The 22,475-nt window shown below is 41.2% G+C and overlaps 2 protein-coding genes across 5 annotated transcripts; both read left to right on the top strand.

Moving 5' to 3' along the window:
- Positions 1–101: 101 nt before the first annotated feature.
- Positions 102–5,353, top strand: C8H2orf66 (chromosome 8 C2orf66 homolog). The gene is made up of 4 exons (XM_059853383.1): positions 102–2,321; positions 2,842–2,984; positions 3,854–4,045; positions 5,074–5,353. The coding sequence occupies exons 2-3, from the start codon at positions 2,862–2,864 to the stop codon at positions 4,025–4,027; spliced, it is 297 nt and encodes a 98-aa protein (XP_059709366.1). The 5' UTR covers positions 102–2,321; positions 2,842–2,861; the 3' UTR covers positions 4,028–4,045; positions 5,074–5,353.
- Positions 5,354–5,614: 261 nt separating this feature from the next.
- Positions 5,615–22,368, top strand: GTF3C3 (general transcription factor IIIC subunit 3). Of its 4 annotated transcripts, XM_059853378.1 has the most exons (20): positions 5,617–5,801; positions 6,932–7,034; positions 8,078–8,304; positions 8,689–8,812; positions 9,302–9,493; positions 9,810–9,975; positions 10,536–10,683; positions 11,703–11,775; positions 12,789–12,875; positions 13,913–14,016; positions 14,586–14,757; positions 15,191–15,393; positions 15,971–16,072; positions 16,957–17,092; positions 17,753–17,990; positions 18,364–18,554; positions 19,184–19,308; positions 20,552–20,704; positions 21,625–21,751; positions 21,842–22,368. In XM_059853378.1, exons 1-19 carry the CDS (start codon positions 5,628–5,630, stop codon positions 21,745–21,747), a joined length of 2,841 nt encoding a protein of 946 aa, XP_059709361.1. In that variant the 5' UTR covers positions 5,617–5,627; the 3' UTR covers positions 21,748–21,751; positions 21,842–22,368. The 4 variants fall into 4 exon arrangements, with proteins under 4 accessions (XP_059709363.1, XP_059709362.1, XP_059709361.1 ...); XM_059853379.1 differs by having other exon boundaries at positions 5,616–5,801; positions 12,795–12,875; positions 21,625–22,368; XM_059853377.1 differs by having other exon boundaries at positions 21,625–22,368.
- The last annotated feature ends 107 nt before the right edge of the window (positions 22,369–22,475 follow it).

Genomic DNA, 22,475 nt, shown 5'->3' on the forward strand with positions numbered 1-22,475 from the left:
GTACAGTGCAATAAAGATAGTTGGATAGGCAGGATGAAGCTGGGTCACTATCTTAACTCCAACACCTTAGGCTTCATGGCTGGGAAATGCAATTAAATTCAAAGTGTTTGCTGAATAATACAGTTTATATAGAGTTTATACATATATGTATAAAGCTTGTTCTCAGCTAAACTAGTATATGTTAAATTTTTGCATTTCAGAGGTGAATTGTGTGGAATTGAGCAAGCAATGCTGTTAGGATTTTCATCTTCACTGCAATTTAATTCAAACACACATGAACATTACTTTCTGTGCCAGAAAGGTTATATAATTAGTATAGACACTTTGAAAAGATTTGATTTATTGAAGATGTTTATCAAGAAAACCTGATGCTTAAATTTGGGTGCATTAAAAAGGCAACCCCCTGACATCTGGCTTTGACAGCATTTGTTAAACTTAGCTACTGTCCTCAAAAATGAGGATGCAATTTCATTCAGTCAGTGTAAGTATACTAATAGTATTTTAATATGAATGTGTTCGGCTTATCTTTGACTTTCCCTGAAGGAAAGAATTGAAATTACTAAAAAAAGACCAACCCACACATTAAAATGAGCTATAGGTCTAAACAGACTTTTTAGCTCCAACAGTTTCACAGAGCTTTAGCTCAGGAAGCAACAATACAAGTGTATATGGAATTTTTTTTTCAGACAGCTCACAGAAAATACATGCTAATTGAATCTCCTGCATATCTGCATGCTTCATCAGTCACCCACATTGCCTGAGTTCCCAGTAACAAAGCTTCTTTCATATTTGCAGATGACTTCAGAATGTTTTATTAGCTGAATACACTGCATATCCCCAGTTCTTTGTAAAGAAATCAATGGAATAAATAATTTGAGGGGGAAAAAAGAGGTAGAAGAAAACTGCCAGCTCTTCTGGCTTTTTTTTTTTCCCTCCTCTTTCCAAAGTCTGTAAGCCTTTCCTGTAAGTCTTGCTTTTTCCCCTTCCTGTCATTTTCTCTACAGGAGCATATTTCTACTTCTAGCTGAAATAAGTATCTACCTAGAAGATCAACAAAGACAGTTCCCTTATGCTGGGACCTGCCTTTTCCAAGTTTTTCTGCTGCTGCTCTATTCTTGATGAGTCCACTCTCTGGAAGTTGAGTGTTATGAAATGTAATTGATGGGGCTTAAAGGATTTTCTTTTTTGTATGATTTTTTTTAAACTCCAAATATGCAGAATTATAAACAAGCTGAATAAGTTGTCTTGAATTTTTATACATTGCTGTAATCATGAAAATAAGCTGCTGTATTAGCAGAAGGGAATAAGAGCAGAAACAAGTGCTAACTATGGAGTTACCAAGTGTCCTCCCCTTGGTGCATATCCTGGGGACATCTGGGTTTTTTTGTCATCTTTGGGAATGGAAGAAGTGGTGCTTGGGATCAGCTTGAAAATAACACTGCTAGGATTTTGTTTACTGTGTTGCTAATGATGTTTGGATAACCAAAACTTCACCTTCCTGGAAGGGTGGTGGTAGGCTTTTATTTTGCTTTATTTTAAATTTAAACCAAAGAAAAATGTAAAGCTTCTAGTCAGACATAAACATCTACACTCTGGAGTAAGGTGATGATCAAATATTTTAACATGTCTATTTAGGGACATAGTTTATGTGATGCTAAATCATGTGTCATCTACATAGTGGAGAGAAGAGTGCAGTGAAATAATAAAAAATATGAGCAGCTTTGATATGAAGAATGCTATGCACTAAGGCCAAGGTAAATGAGCAGAGTCCTCCTTGCAGCCTTTGTCTTAGTTTCTAGTGTGACAGGAGGATATTAACTGCTGATAAAATCAGGGTAGGGAAGCAATGCTTCCATTAAAATGTTATGATTTTGGATATTGAAGCAGACCTTACTTTTCCCTCTCTTTTTCCAGCATCAAGACAGTGATCCATATCTCATTTACTTGAAAACCATTAGTCACCATTCTAGAGATACAGCTAATTACTTTTAACTAAAAATAATATTTTGATAAAGCTGTGCCATTTCTCCTGGGAATTGTTTTAAACTTCCTGTATGCCTACTACCAATCTCTGCAATACAGCTTGGGTGGAATTTGTACTGCACTGTTCGATAGCAACAGGTCTGAAGAGTACCAAGGATGAAATTCTCAAGGGTCTTGATGTCATGGTTGGAAATGGAATCATTACTGTATTTTTGAGCTCCTGCTAACGTCATTGACACCCACCTACAGTCTACTAGAAATATAAGTGCAGAGATCAGGTTGTTCACAGATTACGAGGAGACCAACCAAGAAGGGGCAAGCCAAAGCCAAATTCCCTGGTAAGCTCTATTTTAAAGAATGTGAGAGGGAGAATTGCTTTTCTCCCCCTGAGTCAAGTTGTGAACTGGATCTCTAGTATGTTAGACCAGGCTGTATTAAATACCTTTGCACTTATTATTATATGTAGTAAAATTTAATGCAGTTCTATAAAACTGAGCTCTCTGGATCCTGAGTCTTATTTTTTGCATTCTCCTTGGAGCATACAAAGCTCTGATGCTGTATTAGCCACTGAAAATGGCTTTATGTAATAAATGTAAACTTTAAAATGTCATATTTTGTGTTGAGTGTTCTTCTGGTCCCTCAGAAGAGAGTCCAGTGTCTAGAAATAGCTTTGGTATGGGAAACACTTGTTCAGAAAAATTTGTTCTTCCAAGGACCTTAGTACTATGAAAACAAAGAGTTGATAGCACATGGAGGTAATCTGCAGTGGGCAGACTTTCCTTGGATTCACATGCTTTGTGTGTTCCCAGTGACAGCTCTGTAGGATTTAAGGAGAATGTCTGCTTGCCCTTCTTTCAGGCAGTCTGTTCATCTCCAGCATGTGGAAAGTGCTGCTCCTGGGTCTGTGTGTAGTATTGGCTGTGAGAGGACTGGCAAAGGGTGCTCCTTTCCAACCAGAAGATAAATGGAAGCCTCTTGATAACCCCAGAAACAGAGACCTGGTAAGGAAATGTTTCAAGAAAGAGAGCTGAAGTTCTGTGTGCTTTTTTGTTTTCCATAAAGAGACTCCTTATTGTCTAAATGTAAAGGCAAGAGGGGCCCATTAGATGTGATGTTAGGAGCTGTGCACTTTGTATGGTCAATAACCATTTCTCAGTCAAGATGTACCCCTTAACTGAAGAGACATTCTCAGAGCACGGCAGTGCTCAAAATGTGCTTACATCTCCATCCAGCAGCTTTTGTTTTAAAAAAATTATTTTGATTATACAGCCACTTGTTTTATGAAACAGAAGAGGAATGATTACTGTTTCTTTCAAATGTGTGCTCTGATTGCATGATGTTTCATCTCATGGAAGTACAAATAAGTTTGCATCTGACAGCTATGAAAATACCACTCAGAGAACATTTGCACAATCTTAAAAGAATTCGTGAAGGAAAATAATTGGTTTCCTGTAATATTTCCTCAGTGTTTTAAGAAGCTTTAATTTCTCCTTGGAAGTGATTGCTGGGGGCCAGTTCAAACCAGTTGCCCATTGTTGCTGACTCTGACCAAGATGTGTACAGAGGTGTCCTGTTTTCTCTCAGCAGGGGCTTGGCTGTGCCTGTTTTACAAGGGGTGCAGTTATCTCACAGCCCCCGTGGTTCAGTGGGGAGCATAAATGAGCAGGACACAGTTGCTGCTCTCCTGACTTCATAGAAGATGCACAAGCCATGGATGGAGTGGGCACGTCTGAATTAGGTTGCTGTATCGGGTTCTGATCAGAATTGAGGATTTTATCCCCCAGAGGAATAAACATTCCATCTAATTTGTGTCAGTAGAAATAATGACTCTCCACGGGTCGTGCTCTGTTTATTCTCACCATCTGCTCAGTTTTTCAGAACGCTCCAGGCTTACTTCTCGGGCAGGGGTCTCGATCTCAGGAAGTTCCCAACTTCTTTCACTGTGAACAATGAAGGACCAAGGCTCTACTCAGATCCTATTGCTTCTGCATTTGCAGATTATGAAGAAAAGAAAAAATCCTTTCAGAACTATTTCAAAGGCTGAAAGATTCTGCTGATGAAGGTAAAAGAGGGTGCCTTGTCCTCTGATGTTATGGGTAACCAAGAAAGAGTCTGACTGAAGTATAAAAGCAACTTCTTTCTCAGAAGGAATTGAAAATGTAGTACCTTAACCCTTGCCTGAAGTGGGGTTCAAAATTCTTGAGGCAGAGATTTATGAGGTCATTGCTACTTAGATAAAATAACACATCTGCTGCTAGAGGTCTGCTGCTTGTGCAGACCTCTATAGACCATGATTTTTTTTTGTTTTCTTTTTTCTCCCCTCCTTCATATGGAAGAGAATTCTGAAAATGTACAGATAATAGGGGATGCAGGTTTTATGTAAGGAATTGAGAAGAGTAAGATTACAAATTGAGATTAATAATGGTTTCTTGTGATATATGTATATTAAGAAAATTAACTTAGGCATAAGTTATTGCACTAATAAAGTATACATTATCTTTTACATTCACAGTAAATATTGTTTTCTCCTGGTTTACAAATAGCTGAGAATTTCAGTAAGATTTAAATCAAAGCATTTTGGTGATTTACTCAGTATCTTAAAGTACTTAATTTGTAATCAATATTCAGCTTAGGATTTCCAGCTCTGTCCTGTTCTTGGCCTGCTTAACACCTTGTCTGTTTATAATCAAAATCAAAGCTTTATTCTCATTATCATGAACCATAAGAAAGACTGCACTCAAATTTTAATATTAAAGTCTCTTTTTGCTGTGTTATGTCATGAAAAATAGAGGCACCACAGAATGTGTATCTTGTGCATGAAAAAAAAAAGAGAAAAGGGAATTCAGAAGGGATGCTGTACTATAAATCACAGCAGCAGTGAGAAAATGACTGGTGGAAGCTTTGTCTTGCATAATTCAGGATGGTTGTGGTAGTTCTTTTCAGTAATCAGAACTGTTTTGTGGGAACAGAGGTTTAGCCAGTGGTTTTTTTGTCTTAGTTTGGATCACACCTTGGTTGCATATGGATATTTTTGTATTTGTCTCATGTATTTGTTTTTGGTTTTTTTTTTTTTATTTTTTTCTTTTTTAGGCATTAATTTCAGAAGTCCATGCCAAGTGGAAACCTTCACAGAAAAATTTTACTGCTTTGACTTTTTAACTGTTACCTGACAATTCCGAAGTTTCTTCACTGTTTCTGCCAGTGGAATCTGGTGTCCTGCTGCAATGAGCATTATTCCGTCTGTTGGCAAAGCTATGTCTGTGAGCAGAATTGTGCTTAAATGTGAATAAATCGGGAGTGCAACAGCGTGCATTTAACCATGCCAAGTGTCTTTGTTCAAAGCTGGGAAATAAACGTTCTTTTCAGTTTATGAGAACGTGTCCCGAGGTGTTCTGTGACAAGCGTTCACATCCCCTGTGGGTACAGCCCCTTTCCTGGTGCCCTTCTGGCTGCTTGTGCCTCAGCCGGCCCCGCACGCCCATTTCCGACCCTGCCCTGCTCAGAACTGCCCCCTCACCCCGAGTACGGAGTTAAAGCCCCTCGGTGCTGAGGGGGCCGAGGCAGCAGAGGCCGCCGTGCCCGCGGCCCCGCGCTCCGCTCCCGCCCTGCCCTCAGGGCCCTCAGCGCGGCGCCGCCGCCCGGAAATGGCGCGGGCGGGCGCCATAGCGGGACGGACGCGGTGCTTCCCTCACAGGGCTCCCCCGGGCCGTGGCGGAGCCATGTCGGGCTTCAGCCCGGAGCTGATCGAGTACCTGGAGGGAAAGATCTCCTTCGAGGAGTTCGAGCAGCGCCGCGAGGAGCGCAAGAGCCGCGAGAAGGTGAGTCTGCCCCGCCTGGCCGCCGCACGGCCCGGGCCGCCACCCCCACGACAGCACCTGGCAGGGCAGGGCCGGTGCTCTGTGTGTGGAGGGGCTCACGCTCCCTGCTCCTGCGGCTCCGGAGTTGCGAGTGTCGGTGTCAGCACCTGGCAGGGCAGGGCCGGTGCTCTGTGTGTGGAGGGGCTCACGCCCCCTGCTCCTGCGGCTCCGGGGTTGCGAGCGTCGGTGTCAGCACCTGGCAGGGCAGGGCCGGTGCTCTGTGTGTGGAGGGGCTCACGCTCCCTGCTCCTGCGGCTCCGGGGTTGCGAGTGTCGCTGTCCGGGTCGGCAAAGGCCGCGGTGGGGGCGGCAGCGCGGGCGGGGCCGTGCGGGGCGCTCAGGACGCGGCGCTCCGGGCGGAGGCACCGGCTCGCAGCACCGCCCGGCCCGCGGGAAATTGGTGCTTTGGGTCGGGACAAGGAGCTGGTTCGGGTATGAACTCGTCCAGATTATGCTGCTCCAGCTCCCCCATCTGCATCTGAGGGAGAGCGCCATTGGGGCTCCTCTTTTGACTTCTTGGCAGCAGTAAATATAGGGAAACACATTGTGTCCGACGCTGTGTAGGCGGTGTGATTAAAAGAAAACACGCATGATTTGTCGGAGTGTTGCAGTTCTTTTTAACTTTGCTATATTTGTGTCAACGTGCTACTGAATTTCTGCATTTCTTGATCTTTAGAGGGCAGGTTCAGCAGAACTCAGCTGTCATGAGTGTTGCCCTGGGGCAGCATTCTTACCGGATTAATGAGTGCTGCTTTGATATTGACAGGCTTCTGGAAGGATTTGTCACTCAGAACATTTTTTTCTAATACCATGTCATTCCACCTCACTGTAATGCCCAATAATCAATGGACTGGTCTCTTCAGCCAAATGTAGTGTGAACAGTTACCATCTGAGTCTCTGATACAAATAGAAATGTCCTGGAAGCAAGGCTTGCTGGGTTTTATACACTTAAACACACTTACACAGTGCTTATCCCACCTGTTTCACTGGCAGTGCAAAGGCTGAAAAGCCAAATGGTAACTGTAAATATGTGGGGAAATAAAAAATGGGTAATTCTATAGAGGTAATAATTTGTATTTTTGGTGTGTGTAGGATGGTGAAAATGCATCTGCTGAGGAAAATGAGGAAGATGTAGAGGCTCCATCTTCATCCAGAAAAGCCTCTGGGAAATCCCAAAGTCAGGATGAAACTGATGGTTGGTGTTTCTAACATAATCATTCCTATTTAAAAAGGCACTGGATGTATTTGCTCTTCAATAGCTGACTTCCTAAAAACCTGGCTCCATTTTTCCCCTTCTGGTCTCTGAAGGGACTGAAATAAAAGGGACATTAATAATTATGTTTTTTTCAGATGGGGGGCAGGGGAGGAAAAGTATTGTGTTTAGATGCTTAATATCCAAGTCAGAATAAAAATAACCAAACATATCCAGGTGTGGTCCCCAAGTTCCTCTCCTATATGGGCAATACATGATAGATTTATTTTTCAGTCTCGACTTGATACTCTGGTTATTTTTAAATCAGATATTCAGGTGTCCAATCCCCCAGCTCAGACCTTTGAACCCTGCATATTTGGAGTTTTGTATATAGAGCTGTGGTCAGTTAAAACCCTGGGTTCATTTCATAAAGAGAAGCTGTAAATAAAAAATGGGAATTTTTGACAAATATGTGCCTTAAGCATATTTATTCAAAGTACTTAGCATAGTTATCTTACTTATTTTAAAGAATTCTTTTTCCAGAGAAATGCAAATAATCTGGATTTTTTATTTACACACGTTAAAAGGTACCTGTTGTCATGGATGGAATGGTTACAACATCTTGTTTTCAATTGCTTTGAAAAACTGGTTGCTGGATTGTTGTGTAGTAGAATTCTGTGCTCACTTACAGCCTCTTCAGCTGAAAAGCTGATTGCAGCCAGCCAGCCCAAAGCTTGAAAATTGCTTAACCTTCTTCTGGACTGAGAAAAATGTTGATTAAACTGTGGCTCCATTCTGAGTGTTCCTTCCTGCTTTCATTTCAGATACCTCGAGATGTTACAGGCTGGGCCATGCCAAGCATTGGTGATGAATAATACAGAGCTTTAAAACCAAAGAGGCTGTTAATAGTTTTTCTGCATTTCTGCAGGCAGCACTCTTACAGAATAGCTGCTTCAAGTGGGCTGCTGTTTTCTCTGCACTTGTCCAGGGAAGCAGCATGTTCTCTTCATTCTATCAAAAACCTGTTTTACTTCTTTCTCAACCAGGAGAAACAGCAGATGGGGTCAGTAAATCTGTCCATCGGGTCTTTGCATCCATGCTTGGGGAAAATGAAGAGGAGGAGGAGGATGAAGAGGAGGAGGAGGAAGAAGAAGGAGAAGGAGGAGAAGAAGAAGAAGGAGAGGAGGAAGAAGAAACTACAGAGCAGCCTACAGCTGGAGATGTGTTTGTTTTGGAGATGGTTCTTAATCGAGAGACCAAAAAAATGATGAAAGCAAGTATTTAAACTTTCATTAACTTCCATGTGTCCCCTGACCATAGTGCATGAAGGCCACTTTGAGTGACTTTTAGCTGCTTGTTGAGAAATTTGCCTGAAAATTGTTCCATGTAGCATAATCCTGCTTATGCTGGTGTTTGTTATGCTGTCTTTGTTTATTATAAAAGCACTGTAGTTTACTGTTTGAAAGCTTTCAGAAATAATGAAATCAGTTTTCCCAGTATCAGAAAACTATGAACATTGGCAAGTCTTTTGGTCAGCCATTTATTATTGCTAATACTTAAATAACTTGGGGTTAGGTGGTGTTAAGCACAACAGGGTGTCTCCTGAGTTTGGACACAACTCAGCCTTGGGCAGAAACAGCTTCCCTTTTCCATTCAGGAGAAAAGACCTCGCAGCAAACTTCCCCGTGCCTTGAGGGGTCTGATGGGAGAGGCCAACATCAGATTTGCTCGAGGAGAGCGTGAGGAGGCCATTCTGATGTGCATGGAGATCATTCGACAAGGTATGGGAGAATGGGTTTAAGGATGGAGTGAGGTTTCCATGTGCAGGAGCAGGATTCAGTGTGGCTTCCCTGAAGATGAAAATAAAAAATACAAGCAAAGTCACGGTATAAGGAGTAGAATTAAGAATATGTGGTGCACTTCCTTTATTTTTTTGCTTATAAAAAGAAACTACCACACGAATTCTGCAGAGGCCCAGGTCTTGGCTTAGCTTTACACAGTTTACTTTTACTGTCTTTGTAGACACAAGGTATAAGCATCAGCATGCCTTGCAGTATAGAATAATACTATAAATGGTTGTTGTTAGATTCAGTCAGCCTGTTTAGTAATTTACAGACAGGAATCAGAAACTTGTCTGCAAGTTTTTCCTGAATTTGAACAGCACGTGTTTCATATAATTCTGATACCTGTTCTTTGAGAAAGGCAAGTTATTTGTTTCCAGTGTGGATTTTAAACAATAATTCTTAGTCATTCTTTTTGTCTTTTCACAGCTCCTCTTGCTCACGAGCCATTTTCCACTCTTGCCATGATCTACGAAGACCAGGGTGATATGGAGAAATCATTACAGTTTGGACTGATTGCAGCTCACTTAAATCCCAGCAATACTGAGGAGTGGGTTAGACTGGCAGAAATGTCACTGGAGCAGGATAATATTAAGCAGGCTGTTTTCTGCTACACGAAAGGTAGTGTAGCAAACATTTTAATAATTTAAAATTAATGCTATGTGCTAATGGCAATAATTTTGTTGTCTTCTCCTTTCTAGTTTAGTTTGCTTCAGGGTGCTAAGATTCTGATACCTCTGTCTGGACTTTGATAAAAGATGAATGAATGATGAATGGTAATGATGATAATGATGAAAGATGAATGATAAACGAATCTCTAATATAGGATGTCCTTGCAAAAACCCTGTGCGTGTCCACTAACACGAATCAAGGAAATGAATGTGAAATCCACTGTTGCATTTCCTAACCTCCTGCCGTGCTGCTGCTTCTCCCGTAGCTCTGAAGTACGACCCGAGCAACGTGCGCTACCTGTGGGAGAGGTCCAGCCTGTACGAGCAGCTGGGGGAGCAGAAGATGGCCATGGATGGCTACCGGCGCATCCTGAACCTCCTGGCTCCCTCCGACGGGGAGCGCTTCATGCAGCTGGCCCGAGACATGGCCAAGTGAGCTGGGCTTGCCTTCAACACTGGAGCCTTGCTTTGCTTTACCACTGGAGCCTTGTGGTTAAAGAGTGTAGCTCTCACACAGTCGGTTTTTACCTGTGAACTGCTTCCTTGTGGGAAGCTGTTACTGCCTCTTACAAAACAGTTTAAGCTCTTTTGATCTTTGTGTTTGGGAAATGTACCAAAATCTACAAGGATGTATATTACGACAATGTTGTTAGTGAAGGTTTCTTAAAGCAGGTTAATGTGGGACATGATTGATGTCCAACTTCATTGGGGGAGACTGTGATGAACACTCCAGTAATGTTCTAACAAATGGGGGAGAAAAAAATTGTTAATTATTTGAAATACGTAAAAGTTTTCAACAGTTGTATGGAAAGGAAAACCACCCCCTTTCTCACTATCTTTTAGAACATCCACTTGCTAATGAAAATCTTCACTAATGAAAATCTTTGCTAATAAGCAAAAATCAGAGAAATATGAAAATCCTTTCGCTTTGGTTCAAAGTACACATTGTCAGTTATGTGAATTACCTGGCATCTCATGTCTGTGTTTTATAGGAGTTACTACGAAGCCAATGACGTGACCTCTGCCATTGAGATAGTGGAAGAGGCCTTTAGCAAGCACCAGAGCCTTGTGTCCATGGAGGATGTTAACATTGCAGCTGAGCTGTACATCTCCTCCAAACAGTACGACAAAGCTCTGGCGGTACGGACAGCTCAGTGCATCTGGGTGGCATTTCCAGCACCTCTTTCCCTGCCAGAATGGATGGTTTATGTTCATAATTTATGTTCCTGCAGTGCTAAAATGGAGTCCTGCTTCTGTAAAAATAGAGCTCATCAGAAACAAACTGCTTGCTATTAGTTCTGTAGTAATTAGCATTTAAATTAATGGTTGGATTGAATTAATTGAGGGCTGATAGATTTGTACATTGTTCAAGGTTTAGAATTCTGGGATCCTTCCTCTCCTTCTCTATAGTGACCATAATCTTAGTAGTCAGAGAAGAACCTCAGGCTGGTTTTTTTGAGTAATACCAGCAGAGGTCATTCTCTGAGGGGAAGGTTAAAATCATGACACTGAATGCTCTGATGGTTCAAATGCAGATTGTTGTGACTTATCTGGCAGACCTGTGTTAAGCACTAAGCATACATTCCAGAAAGACAATACATCTTAACTCTAAGGCATCAGGAATTAGAGAGTGTTGCTTATCTGGGCCAAATTTGTTAACTCTCTCTTTTGAGGCACATTTCCAACTTGATTTGGTCTGGCTTTGAGAGACAAGATGTTGGTATTTGGCCATTGTCATACTTTCCAAGATTGATTGAAAAGACACTGTAAATTGGGACTTCTTCTTGTGAACATTCTTATTTGTTGATATTAAATTACTTAGGGGTTTTTTTCCTTTCTTTAGATTTTATTCAGCTCTCTGTCAGAGCACAGTATCATGAGTCTGCAAACAATTCCTGTGACCTTTTTTGGTACTTCTTCCCTCCTTAAATGTCAGTCAGTCAATTTTAGGTACACAGCATTTAGCTACTGGATTTATTAATACAGTAGAACTATAGTCACAGAGCCATTTCCCTGATTCTTTTTGGAGGTTCTACTTGGGTAGATGAATGCAGCTTTAACTCTGATAACTTCTGTGATGTCTAAAACTGTCACATAGTCTGGTTGTTCCGTTTATGCTTGAAAACTTTGAAATTATCCAAGTTACTTTTCTGTTCCAGGTTATTACAGATTTTACGGGAATTGTGCTTGAAAAAAAAGCACCAGAAAGAAGTGCAACTGAGGAGAAAAAGGGTAAGTAGCTGTCAAGTGGTTACTGTGACCCTGCTGTTCATGTGATATGACATCTTTCCTTTACTTTTTCAACTCCTGGGTATACTTTGCTGCACTGTTGATAGGCTTTTCTCTATTGAAGTCTGTGAGTGCTCTTAGTGAGTTACATGGTGTGACCTCAGCCTGCTGTAAGAAGTTACTCTGGTGTCCCCATAGCCCTGCTGACTCACTGAAGACAAGGACTGCTCTCCAGGCAGCTGGAGGGCTTTTAAAGTTCTAAATATTCCTCTGAGTGTTTACATCAGACCAGCTATTTCTACCAGCTAAATAACTACTAAAAAAGGATAAAAAGATAAGCTTAGTGGCAACTGTGTTCAAGAATGTCAACCTTTGACCTGAGAGTAATGTTCTTTATACATCCTGCATCTGTTCTTAACCACCTAACCGAAATCTAGGTATACTAGCTCATAATTTAGTGAAGTAGGTTGTCTTTGAGAAACCTGCTTTATCAAAGTCATTTCATCTGAAAATATTTATTTAGGCTGTAGAATGGACACAGCACACCAGCTCCATAAGACAACAGTCTGTTTTGTGATTAAAGTGGTTGTCTCAGCAATAGCCTAATACAGGTATAAGATATTTCTGTTGGCTTTTTGCTATGATTGACCAGGTAAAATTACAGTTGGTTTATGAATAACTCTCCTGATGGAGACTTTCAGCAGATAATTTATAAGAAACAAAACTATAATGAGTCTAGGAATTAGAACACAATGTTTCCAAGTTACCTCCTGTGTGCCATTGGTTGAGAGAAGGCTTCTAAAATAGAGCTGTGTTCTCCACTCTGTTGCTTTGTAACTTTTGTAACTTTTATAACTGCTTCCTGCTCTGCTGTCCTTACAAAACAAACAATACAACACAAAAAAGCCCCAAACCAAAACAAGTGAAACCCAGACCACTTTTCAGAGTAAGCTGCCAATCAATTATGGATTCAAAGACAAGTAACTACTGGTTAATCTGATAATCTTTTTAAAAAGATACAGGTGCAGCAGTAGAAACTCAGGAAGGGCAGGAGGCAGTGACTGACAACCAGAGTCATCCAGTTGCTGAATCCAGTGCTCCAGGTAATAATTATTTTATTTTTTTTAATTTCAGACAAGTCTACGAACTGATCATATGGTTAAGAACTAGCTTGCAATCATATAACAGCTGGAGATTTCTAACAGCACAGAAACAGGGCTTCAACTAGAAAAGGATTCTTCTCTGCTTTTCTTCTTTCCCTTTCTCAGAACTTCCCTTTAATCCAGACAGAGAGTTGTAATTTTGTAAAAATATATCAGTAGGGGAATAGTCACCCTTGTGCTGGGTATTGCAGTGTTCAGAGAATGATGAATTAGTCTGCATGTTGTGATTTGCAGCAAAGGGATGTGGATGTAGCAGGTTAAAGGAAAACCTTAGGTTGGAAATCCTGGTTTTCTCAGGTTTTAGCAGTAAATGTGTGGTGCAAGCGCTGAAGTGGAAGAGAACTTAACCAGGAGTTAAGGAGGTGTCATGACTGCATGTGAAGGACCTATGATAATGGAATTTTATTGTGTGACCTCTCATTTGCTGGTATTGTCATGGGTAGCTGCTGTGCCTCATGTTTGCATTCTGATCAGGTTGCATTCAGCCTTACCTGTCGTGTGAAGTTCTGTATTAACTCTGTTTAACAAGGTGTTCAGGCAGTGCCTGCTACACAGGACTTCACTTAACAAGAACGAGAACCACCTTGATACAGGGCATCTCCTTGAAAAAATAAAGGAGGAGAGGGTACAGGTGCATAAATTGTTAAAGGGAAGCTTTATTGAGCAATAAAGTAGGCAAGGATCCTTAAGGAGGCAAAGGATCCAAGCACATGCTGTGGAATCCTGCTGTTGGAGTCGATGTGGACTGACAGCACTTGGTACCTCACATGGAATTATTCCTGTCAGAGACAGCAGGAAGATGTTGCCCCAACTCTTGGAAAAGATAAAGGAGGAGGAAAAGAAGGGCAGACCAACACTTGTTAGAGCTGATAAGAATATTTTCTCAGTTCCTGAGCATGGCCTGGAGGGGATGTGGTGCTTGAGAAGTGCTTCTTAAAGCCTCTGAGTTCAGAAGGAAATTCTTTATCTTGTCCCAGCTGTGGAGAAGGTCAGCTGCTGCATACCTGAGGGTGTTCCCATAGACATCACGGTCAAGCTGATGGTGTGCTTGATTCACTTGAACATCCTGGAGCCACTCAGTGTAAGTGGAAACCAACTCACAAGGCGGGGGAATGTTCTAAGAAATCACAAAAGCAAGTAATTGTTCCTGTTTTCATAGACTGAGGTGGTTGAGGGAGCTGTGGAGATTCTTTTTGCTTCTTTCCCACTCCAGGAGAGAAACCTCATAGGCCTGTAATGGCAGAAATAATATCCTTGCCCTTAGAAATTATGCCAGTGTAAGTTACGTTACTAAAGCACAGTAAGTGACAGCCTGTGTGCTGTGACAGGCCCAGGACCCTATTGCAAAGCTGTGAACACTGGGGAACATGTTTCCACTTTGACTGTTCTTTCAGAAAGGAGACTCCTCACTGATGGACACTTTAACCCACTGCATGTGTGAAACATCTAGAATAGAAAAATGGAGCTTCTTCAGGAAGGCTGAAGTTCAGATTTTTTATTTTTCACTTCTAAACTAACATTTAATTAAAGGAAGTATAGTTCAGAATGCAAATGAATAAAAATCATAGGATAAAAATGCAAGGTTCCAATAAGCATGCCTTAAAGAAATTGATTATTTGTGCTTTAGTGTTTGTATGTTTTTTCTTAAAGCCTCTTTTGACTACTCTGGTGGAACAAAATCCAGAAGAAATGGGTGACTTGTATTTGGATGTGGCAGAGGCTTTTCTGGATGTTGGAGAATACAACTCAGCCCTGCCTCTCCTGAGTTCCCTTGTCTGTTCAGAACGGTACAACCTGGCTGTTGTGTGGCTTCGGCACGCAGGTGAGAGGAGGCAGGACTGCTCAGCATGGGGGACTGAGAGATGATAATGCAATGCTGAGCAGTTCCAGGGACCTTTATCCAAGATCACAGGAATTTTAGATTGACTGGTTGAATGACAATTGGTATTTGCAGAATGAAGCTTATCATGATGACTCTGTCGAGCATTTTTTTTTCTTCATGAAATTTACACTGAAATTTACATCAGCTAAAAGTACTTTATGTTCATGTAAGTGAAGCAGCATCTATTCTACATTTCATCCTGTGTCAGGTGCTGATGTTTGAAGTGATGCATCAGTGCATATATCTGAATATTATCACTTAAAAATACATGTTTGGGGTGATTTTACTAAGATAGTGTGTTAATTTATTTGCAAACTTCGAAATCTTCTTTTTCTGCCACGTAAGTGTCTTGTGTTGCTTATGGTATTTCTAGAGTGCTTGAAGGCTTTGGGACACATGGAGCGGGCTGCAGAGAGCTATGCCAAAGTTGTTGATCTTGCCCCATTGCATCTCGATGCAAGAATCTCACTTTCAACACTTCAGCAGCAGCTGGGCCGGCCTGAGAAAGCTCTGGAGGCTCTGGAGCCAATGTATGACCCAGATACTCTGGCTCAGGATGCTAATGCTGCGCAGCAGGTGGGAAAACTGTTCTGTGCTTCCATTTAGGATGCATTATTCTGCCAACCTGTGCTTCTAGTCCATGATGGCTGTATAGGACTAGGGATTCAGACTTATCTCCCCATGGGGAGCTTGCAGAGCACAGTGACTGATCCATTACAGCGTCAGGGACACATCCTCCAGACTTTGTCCCTGACCATTCTCTCAGCATTTCCCCAGTCCCACCTGAGAACTTCTGTGCAGTGCACAAGCTTTTGGCCACTGAGAGCCAGTCATGACTCTACATCAACTTGATAAGCAGTTGCTACATGTGGGCTGCATGGTTTGGCCTCTGTTGATTGTTAGCAGAGGTTCTGAATCCCCTCTCTAGAAGCACCCTCACCATAGGTAAGAGTCATGCCATATGTCTCTGAAATGGGAGAATTTGGAGCAGTAGCTCCTGAGGGCAGCTTAGGGAGAGCTTACCTGCTGCTGCAGATTCTTACAGCTTTCTGGAAACTTTACAATCCTATTAGTACTGTACCAAGTCAAAATGGTTTGTTTTATAAACTCTCTCTGTGCAAGAGGTTAAATAATAGTGTTCACTGTTGTCCAGGAATTAAAGCTACTCCTGCATCGCTCCACGCTGTTGTATTCCCAAGGCAAAATGTATGGTTACATTGACACGTTGCTCACAATGCTGGCAATGCTGCTGAAGGTAAGCCACTCTCTCCCCCTGCACTCTATGAAATTGGGCAGCTGTGACTTGGGTCAAGACAAACTGCAAATGAACTCAGGAGGAAAGCTAGGGGGCTTTTTAATGTGAGTGGTTTCATAATTTTGTTAGGTAGTAATCTTGCAGGTAGCCTGCAATACTGGTGTTCCTGCCTGTAGTGTTCAGAACAGAGGACTGTGTGTATAATTATTGATACAGTGACTTCAACTCCCTGTTCTGCTTACAACCCACTGAATTCTAAAGCTGCTTCTTGCCTTTTTAACACTGAGCACACAGCTTTTCTGTGGTGTTGATACTGGCTTCTATTTCAACAATTTTCTTTTTGATTTCTTTATTATTTTCTTGTGATAAAAGGACAAAATAAGAATTTGTTTAGCCAGTAAATACAGTGGTGGCAGTTTTGTGTTAATTTTTGTTTATTTATAAATAGGGAGTGGGTTAAAGGAATATTTAGACCTCCATTTTATCCATCTGCTCAGCACCTTGACTATTGTATTATACTGGTTGAAGAGCTGACTATGCACAAACTTCTGAAAATGATAGAGAAAGGCTTTGTTCTTCTTATGCTTCTCTGCAAAGAGTCTTGATTTCAGTAAACCCAAAGATGTTCCAATCCCAGGAGAAGTCTTTTTAAGTAGCTTGAAGAATATGTGTATCTCTTTTGCTTAGCCCAGTTTGCACTGGAGCACAAGGCAGTGCAGAGATGATATTCCTGTTGGGAATGTTCTCTCTGATGACCTTGCTCTGTGGTGGTGTCGCAGACTGTTTTGGGATGCAAGGTGAGCCAGATGCATTGGCCATAAAGCTGCCTTTGTCTTAGGATGTTACATTGTAATCTGAAACGCTGCCCTTAAATTTGTTTCTAGGTAGCAATGAGCAGAGCTCAGGTGTGTTTGATATCTAGTTCCAAATCTGGAGAGAGACACCTCTATCTTATTAAGGTGTCAAGGGATAAAATTTCTGACAATGATGACCAAGAGACAGCAAATTGCGATGCAAAAGGTAACAAATCACAGATTGTTTATTAAAAACGTAGCAACAAGGTGACCTCCATAGTTCTGAAAAATTATGAAAGTGCTCCTATTTTGCATGCTAAATCCATGCAGTTCATGTTAACATTGCTTTATTTCTAGGGCAAAGAAGGTAGCAAAACTGAAGATCTTAGTATCTTTAGGGAACAGTCCCCATTCAGAGAAAAATAGTAAGATTACAGAATAATTCAGATTGAGAAGGGCATCTAGAGATCTTATGGGCCAACATTCACCTCAGGGGAAATATCATACACACAAATCTAGAATGTAGTACAAATACATTGTAAAAGTAGTGTGATTTTTTTTTTTTTTAGCTGGCCCAGGCTTGGTTGAGCCAGGCCACATTGCTCTTAAGCACTGCTTGATAAATTAGGGAGAAGAACTTCATTGCATTCATGTAGTATGTTTGCAGCTTGAACTGGGTGCATTGCTTGCTCTTTGTTCCCACTTTGAGAGTGTTTTTGCTGGTGTTTTATGAACTGCCCTTAAAATGAGAAAAAGTAAATACTTCCTGTTGGCTGTTAGTGCTACAACGTCTTTGAAAATATCAGTTTGATGTATGCATCTGTTTTATAAAAATTTATCTTTCTTGTTCTAATTTTTGTCAACTTTCTGGCTCCAATATTTTTAGCAATTTTTGCTGTCCTCACAAGCGTTCTGACAAAAGATGACTGGTGGAACCTCCTCCTGAAGGCTATATATGCCTTGTGTGACCTCTCCCGGTACAAGGAGGCAGAGCTGCTTGTGGATTCCTCACTGGAATATTACTCATTCTATGAGGACAGACAAAAGCGCAAGGAGCTGGAGTACTTTGGGCTCTCTGCTGCAATTCTGGACAAGAACTTCAGAAAAGCTTACAACTATATCAGGTGGGCTACTGGTAAGGCAGAGCAGTCTGTGCTGTAATTGCCTCCACTGAGGCTGTAGTCACACTGCTGCAGTATCATATACTGCTGAAGTAGGCAGGCTGGTGCTTTCCAGCTTGGCTAAAGGAGAGAAGGCTACTGAAAACTGAAGGAGCTTTCCCATAGCCTCAGATTCCAAAAATGCACAATACAATAGGTTGGTTGATTTGGCCAGAACCACTGGTTCTGTTTTCCACTCTCGTCTTTACTTCAGTCACTGACCTTCTCTTTGAGTTTCTGTTCTTTGTTATCTTCCCTGAACTGCTGAGATTTTATTGAAGAGACAGTATATACTACATAGCATTTACTAATTTCTTGCACACATCTCATTCTGTAGAATCATGGTCATGGAAAATGTCAATAAGCCCCAGCTGTGGAACATCTTCAATCAGGTCACCATGCAGTCTCAGGATGTCCGTCACCATCGCTTTTGTCTCCGCCTGATGCTGAAAAATCCTGACAATCACGTGCTGTGTGTCCTCAATGGGCACAATGCCTTCGTGTCAGGCAGTTTCAAGCATGCTCTTGGTAATATCTTTCATGTTCTAATAGCAACAAATAGAACAAGTGAAAGTTTATATAAAGGGAAAGATTTTTTTTTCATCAGAAAATTATAGGTTCACAATGCTAGTCTGGTGCTTTAATTATTCTGTACACAAATCAGAGCACTGCTGAAGGGTTTTGTTAATAAAAATTAAGCTGGCACGTTTCAAGTTTAGCACACATTGCAAATATAACTAACTTGCAAAGATAATTGGAGGCTAATGATGATAATAATGACAGAACCAGCCCAATTTAAACTGCAAATACAGCTGGTTGCATGCCTTCAAAGCAGGCCTTCAAAGTAAACCTGCTGCTTTCAGTCAAGTCCTCCAAATGTCACATTTAAATCCCAGCAAGGACCATGTTTGCCTTCTGTGTCTGATCATTTTCTGCTTCCTTTTTTACATCACAGTCAACATTCTTCCTTCAGAATCCAGTGGGTGCTGAAAATACACAATTTTCTTCCCTGGTTTTTCCTGTGTATTTTAATGTCGGTATAATAAACTGTTTATTTTCTTAATCACTCTTCTAATTCAAATATTTTCTTTCTTGCTCGTAACTTCTTGAAGAATGTTTTTTACAACCAGCATCTTTATTCATTTATTTGCTTTTAGGTCAGTATGTGCAAGCCTTCCGTGCAAACCCAGACGAGCCTTTGTACAGTCTTTGTATTGGCCTGACTTTCATCCACATGGCCTCTCAGAAATACGTGCTGAAAAGGCATGCTCTTCTAGTACAGGTGAGGCAGCATGATTCTGGTTACCCACAGTGTTTCCTGGCTTTGTATCTTGCAAATGGTTATAGCTACAACACACTCTCTTTAAGTAATTTTTCATCATTAAGATGGCATTTCTAAAGAGGCAAGTGGTAAAGCATGAGCAGGGGTGAGTGTGCTTTTGAACGATAGTTACTCCATCTGAATCCCCTCTCCTTGTGGGTAAAGGTAGCTTGTTAGCTTGATGTTAACAGCTGCCAGCTGTTTCTGAAAGTATTACTAATTTCTTGGTGGTTGTAATCTGAGTTATCTTTGAAATTCTTTTTGGCCTGCATTGCTGTAGAGTGGAATCTATGCCACGTGCCCTTCATAGCTATGTGTCATAAACTGCATTCTTGAAGCAAATTGTACAGACTTGCAAAGGGGTTTTTCCCCCCCGTCTTCCTTTTCCCCTTTTTGGTGCCTCTATACACTCTCTTTGTAAAGATCTTGTGAGCTCCAGTTTAGCTCCTTCAAATTTTCAGCTTCATTATTCACATTTTTCTTTTCATCAGCAAGATCCAGTTACAAACCACAGACTGAGTAGGCCCAAACAGAATCTTGAAAGTAATTTCCTCTACTTGACACCAAGTATTTTCATTAACTTGAAATACCTTTTAATTCCTGTGGCTGCTGAGCTCAGTCAGCACAATATGGTGAGGATCCTGAGCTCTTGTGACTTCTGAAATTGCTGGAAGACTGTAGCTCGCACTGACCTTGACAAAAGCTACAGGTCCCCAACTGGTGTAACACAAAACCAGTTATGACAGTGTCCAACTTCAAGACGTTTTGAACTTGCAAACTTTGACCTAATTTTAATACTTTTATCCACGTTTTTCTGTAACCCGCCTGCCTTTTTTACAGGAGCGGCCCTGTTCTCTTTTTATACATTCTTGAGCAATGTCCTATTTATGTTACCCCCTGGCAATACAGTTCCCTGCTCTCTCTCTTCTCATTTCCTGCTTAGTGATTTTACATCATTTCTTGCTGCTATGGTAGTTAATTCATAATTCAACCACAGCGACCTACTGGTGACCTAAATTATGATCATTAGCTGCTTGTGTCTGAACTAATTCCTCATATTGAAGGAAGTACCTTCTCTGATTACCAACATGGTCTCTAGAAAGAAGGTCCTCTGTTTACAACAGAATCATCACACTCCAAAATGGTAACAAAATAAAATGCACAGGAGGGGTGGAAAAGGTTGTGTGCTCAATTTCTCTTACAGGGATTCTCCTTCCTTCACCGCTACTTGGACCTGCGTGGACCATGCCAGGAGTCCTTCTACAACCTAGGCCGTGGCCTGCACCAGCTGGGACTGCTGCACCTGGCAATCCACTATTACCAAAGAGCACTTGAACTTCCTCCCCTCACCTTAGAGGTACCGTAACTTTGTAAGTTATGGACAGAGAATAAAGTCAGGAAAATGTGAAGAATTCCTTAGACAGAGTTAAAATAGGTACATAAAATCTCTGCAGTTGTGCCTCCTTCAGTTTCTATTTTAATTCCTTGTCATTGGAAACCCAAATCTGATTGTCACCTGATAATGTATTTAAGCATGTGTTAAGTTCAAATATATATGAATTTTGAAGGATTTACTCATAGGCTGAGGCAGCAGCAAAAAGGATTGCTAAACAATCCTGTTTAAGTAGCTGACCTTTCTATATATTACATGCCATGAATTATAACTGAAAGTTCTGTATACTCACCCATGCTATAAAATAAGCAGGCTGGAGGAAGATGGACCAGTACTGGGAATGCCTAATTGCACTTGAGCCACAGTTTAATTCCAGTTGATCTGTATTGGATCCTCATTGACGTGGCATACGTTTATAAGTCTGGTCTGTGGAATGGGTGGGTAGAAACATTGCAAGGCTGTTTAGAAAACAGCCTTGCAATGTGTTGGTAAAGTAAGAGCTGAGGGTGTTAGTCAGCCCTGGGAGTTCAGAGCAGCAGTCTGTGACCCTGTAAAAGATGCAGGCAATATTTGAGTTCTGGTTGGAGAAACATACTTAGCATACAAAGACAAATTAGGATAGTACTTTGCTGGTTTATAAGCTGGCTGTTTAACTTAGAGCTAAAGGTTTGAGTGTGAAATTTTATAACTTTGGTGATTAACGACATGATTTGGAAACTCTTTAAAAAGGGAGAGCACAAGGAATACCTGTTCTATTTTCATACATCTGAAAGCCTTTATTGGCTATGAATATGTCATTTGATTCCACTGTAATGGCCACTCATGTTTCTTTTTTATACTGTTTTTGTGTATTGATAACTTTTTTTTAATCATTATTTTTACAGGGAATAGAAACAGATCAAACAGACTTGAGAAGAGATACTGCCTTTAACTTGTCACTCATTTACCAGAGCAGTGGGAACACCAGAATGGCTCAGAAGCTGCTGTATACCTATGCAGTTGTGTGATGAGGTTTGTGCAGGTGGAATTGATACCCTTTGTATTGACCTTTGCATTATGCAGTGCTGGGGAAGCTGGTTTTAATTACAATTTTTTCTGCAGAGGGTCTGAGACGTGGCTGGTGCTGTGTTGTGGCTTTGTGGACTCCTTCCGCTCTGCCCTTGGCACTGTATCCTGTGTGGGTGGGAGCTGGCCATCCTGAGCACACCCTGACGTGCTCACAAGGGGCTGCTGTTTGCTCTTCTCCTTTGGTGCACTGCTCTCTAAATAGATTCAGTCTTGTATATAGAATCAAACAGTGAAAACCAAGGCCCAGTGGGATTGGTGGGGGAAAATGTACAGTGTGCAGTATTTCAGCTAATTACCACTGAGGTTGCTGAAGAAGCCATACTCACTGATGATGAGGGTATTTTAATGTATTTTAATGTGCAGCATTAAATTACAATAATGTGCAACCATCCTAGAGGATGAGGAATTCAGTATTTCAAGATCTGTAAAATAGTCAGAGTTTTCTAGGAGTTCATATTCCTAGCAGTTTTTGTATTTGAAGGGGATTGATCTTTGTTTTACTGAAATCAATGTAACTTTTGTTCTTTCTGTGAACTTGTTAATAAAGATTCTGAAGTTAATGATCTTTATCTTTTCTCAGCTAACATATATCCTACTGAATAGGACAAACCTAAAGCCATATGGCACACACCTAATTTTAAGCAGCACAATTTAATGAGGCTCAGGT

This window comes from Haemorhous mexicanus, chromosome 8 (genome assembly GCF_027477595.1).
Source record: "Haemorhous mexicanus isolate bHaeMex1 chromosome 8, bHaeMex1.pri, whole genome shotgun sequence".
Taxonomy (NCBI): domain Eukaryota; kingdom Metazoa; phylum Chordata; class Aves; order Passeriformes; family Fringillidae; genus Haemorhous; species Haemorhous mexicanus.

Excerpts from the sequence above, each read along its gene's own strand:
- C8H2orf66 (XM_059853383.1), top strand. The coding sequence starts at position 2,862 with ATGTGGAAAGTGCTGCTCCTGGGTCTGTGTGTAGTATTGGCTGTGAGA. Across the intron at positions 2,985-3,853 it reads ACCCCAGAAACAGAGACCTG|TTTTTCAGAACGCTCCAGGC; the intron begins GTAAGGAAATGT and ends CCATCTGCTCAG.
- GTF3C3 (XM_059853377.1), top strand. The coding sequence starts at position 5,628 with ATGGCGCGGGCGGGCGCCATAGCGGGACGGACGCGGTGCTTCCCTCAC. Across the intron at positions 7,035-8,077 it reads AAGTCAGGATGAAACTGATG|GAGAAACAGCAGATGGGGTC; the intron begins GTTGGTGTTTCT and ends TTTCTCAACCAG. Across the intron at positions 12,876-13,912 it reads TGCTGAATCCAGTGCTCCAG|CTGTGGAGAAGGTCAGCTGC; the intron begins GTAATAATTATT and ends ATCTTGTCCCAG.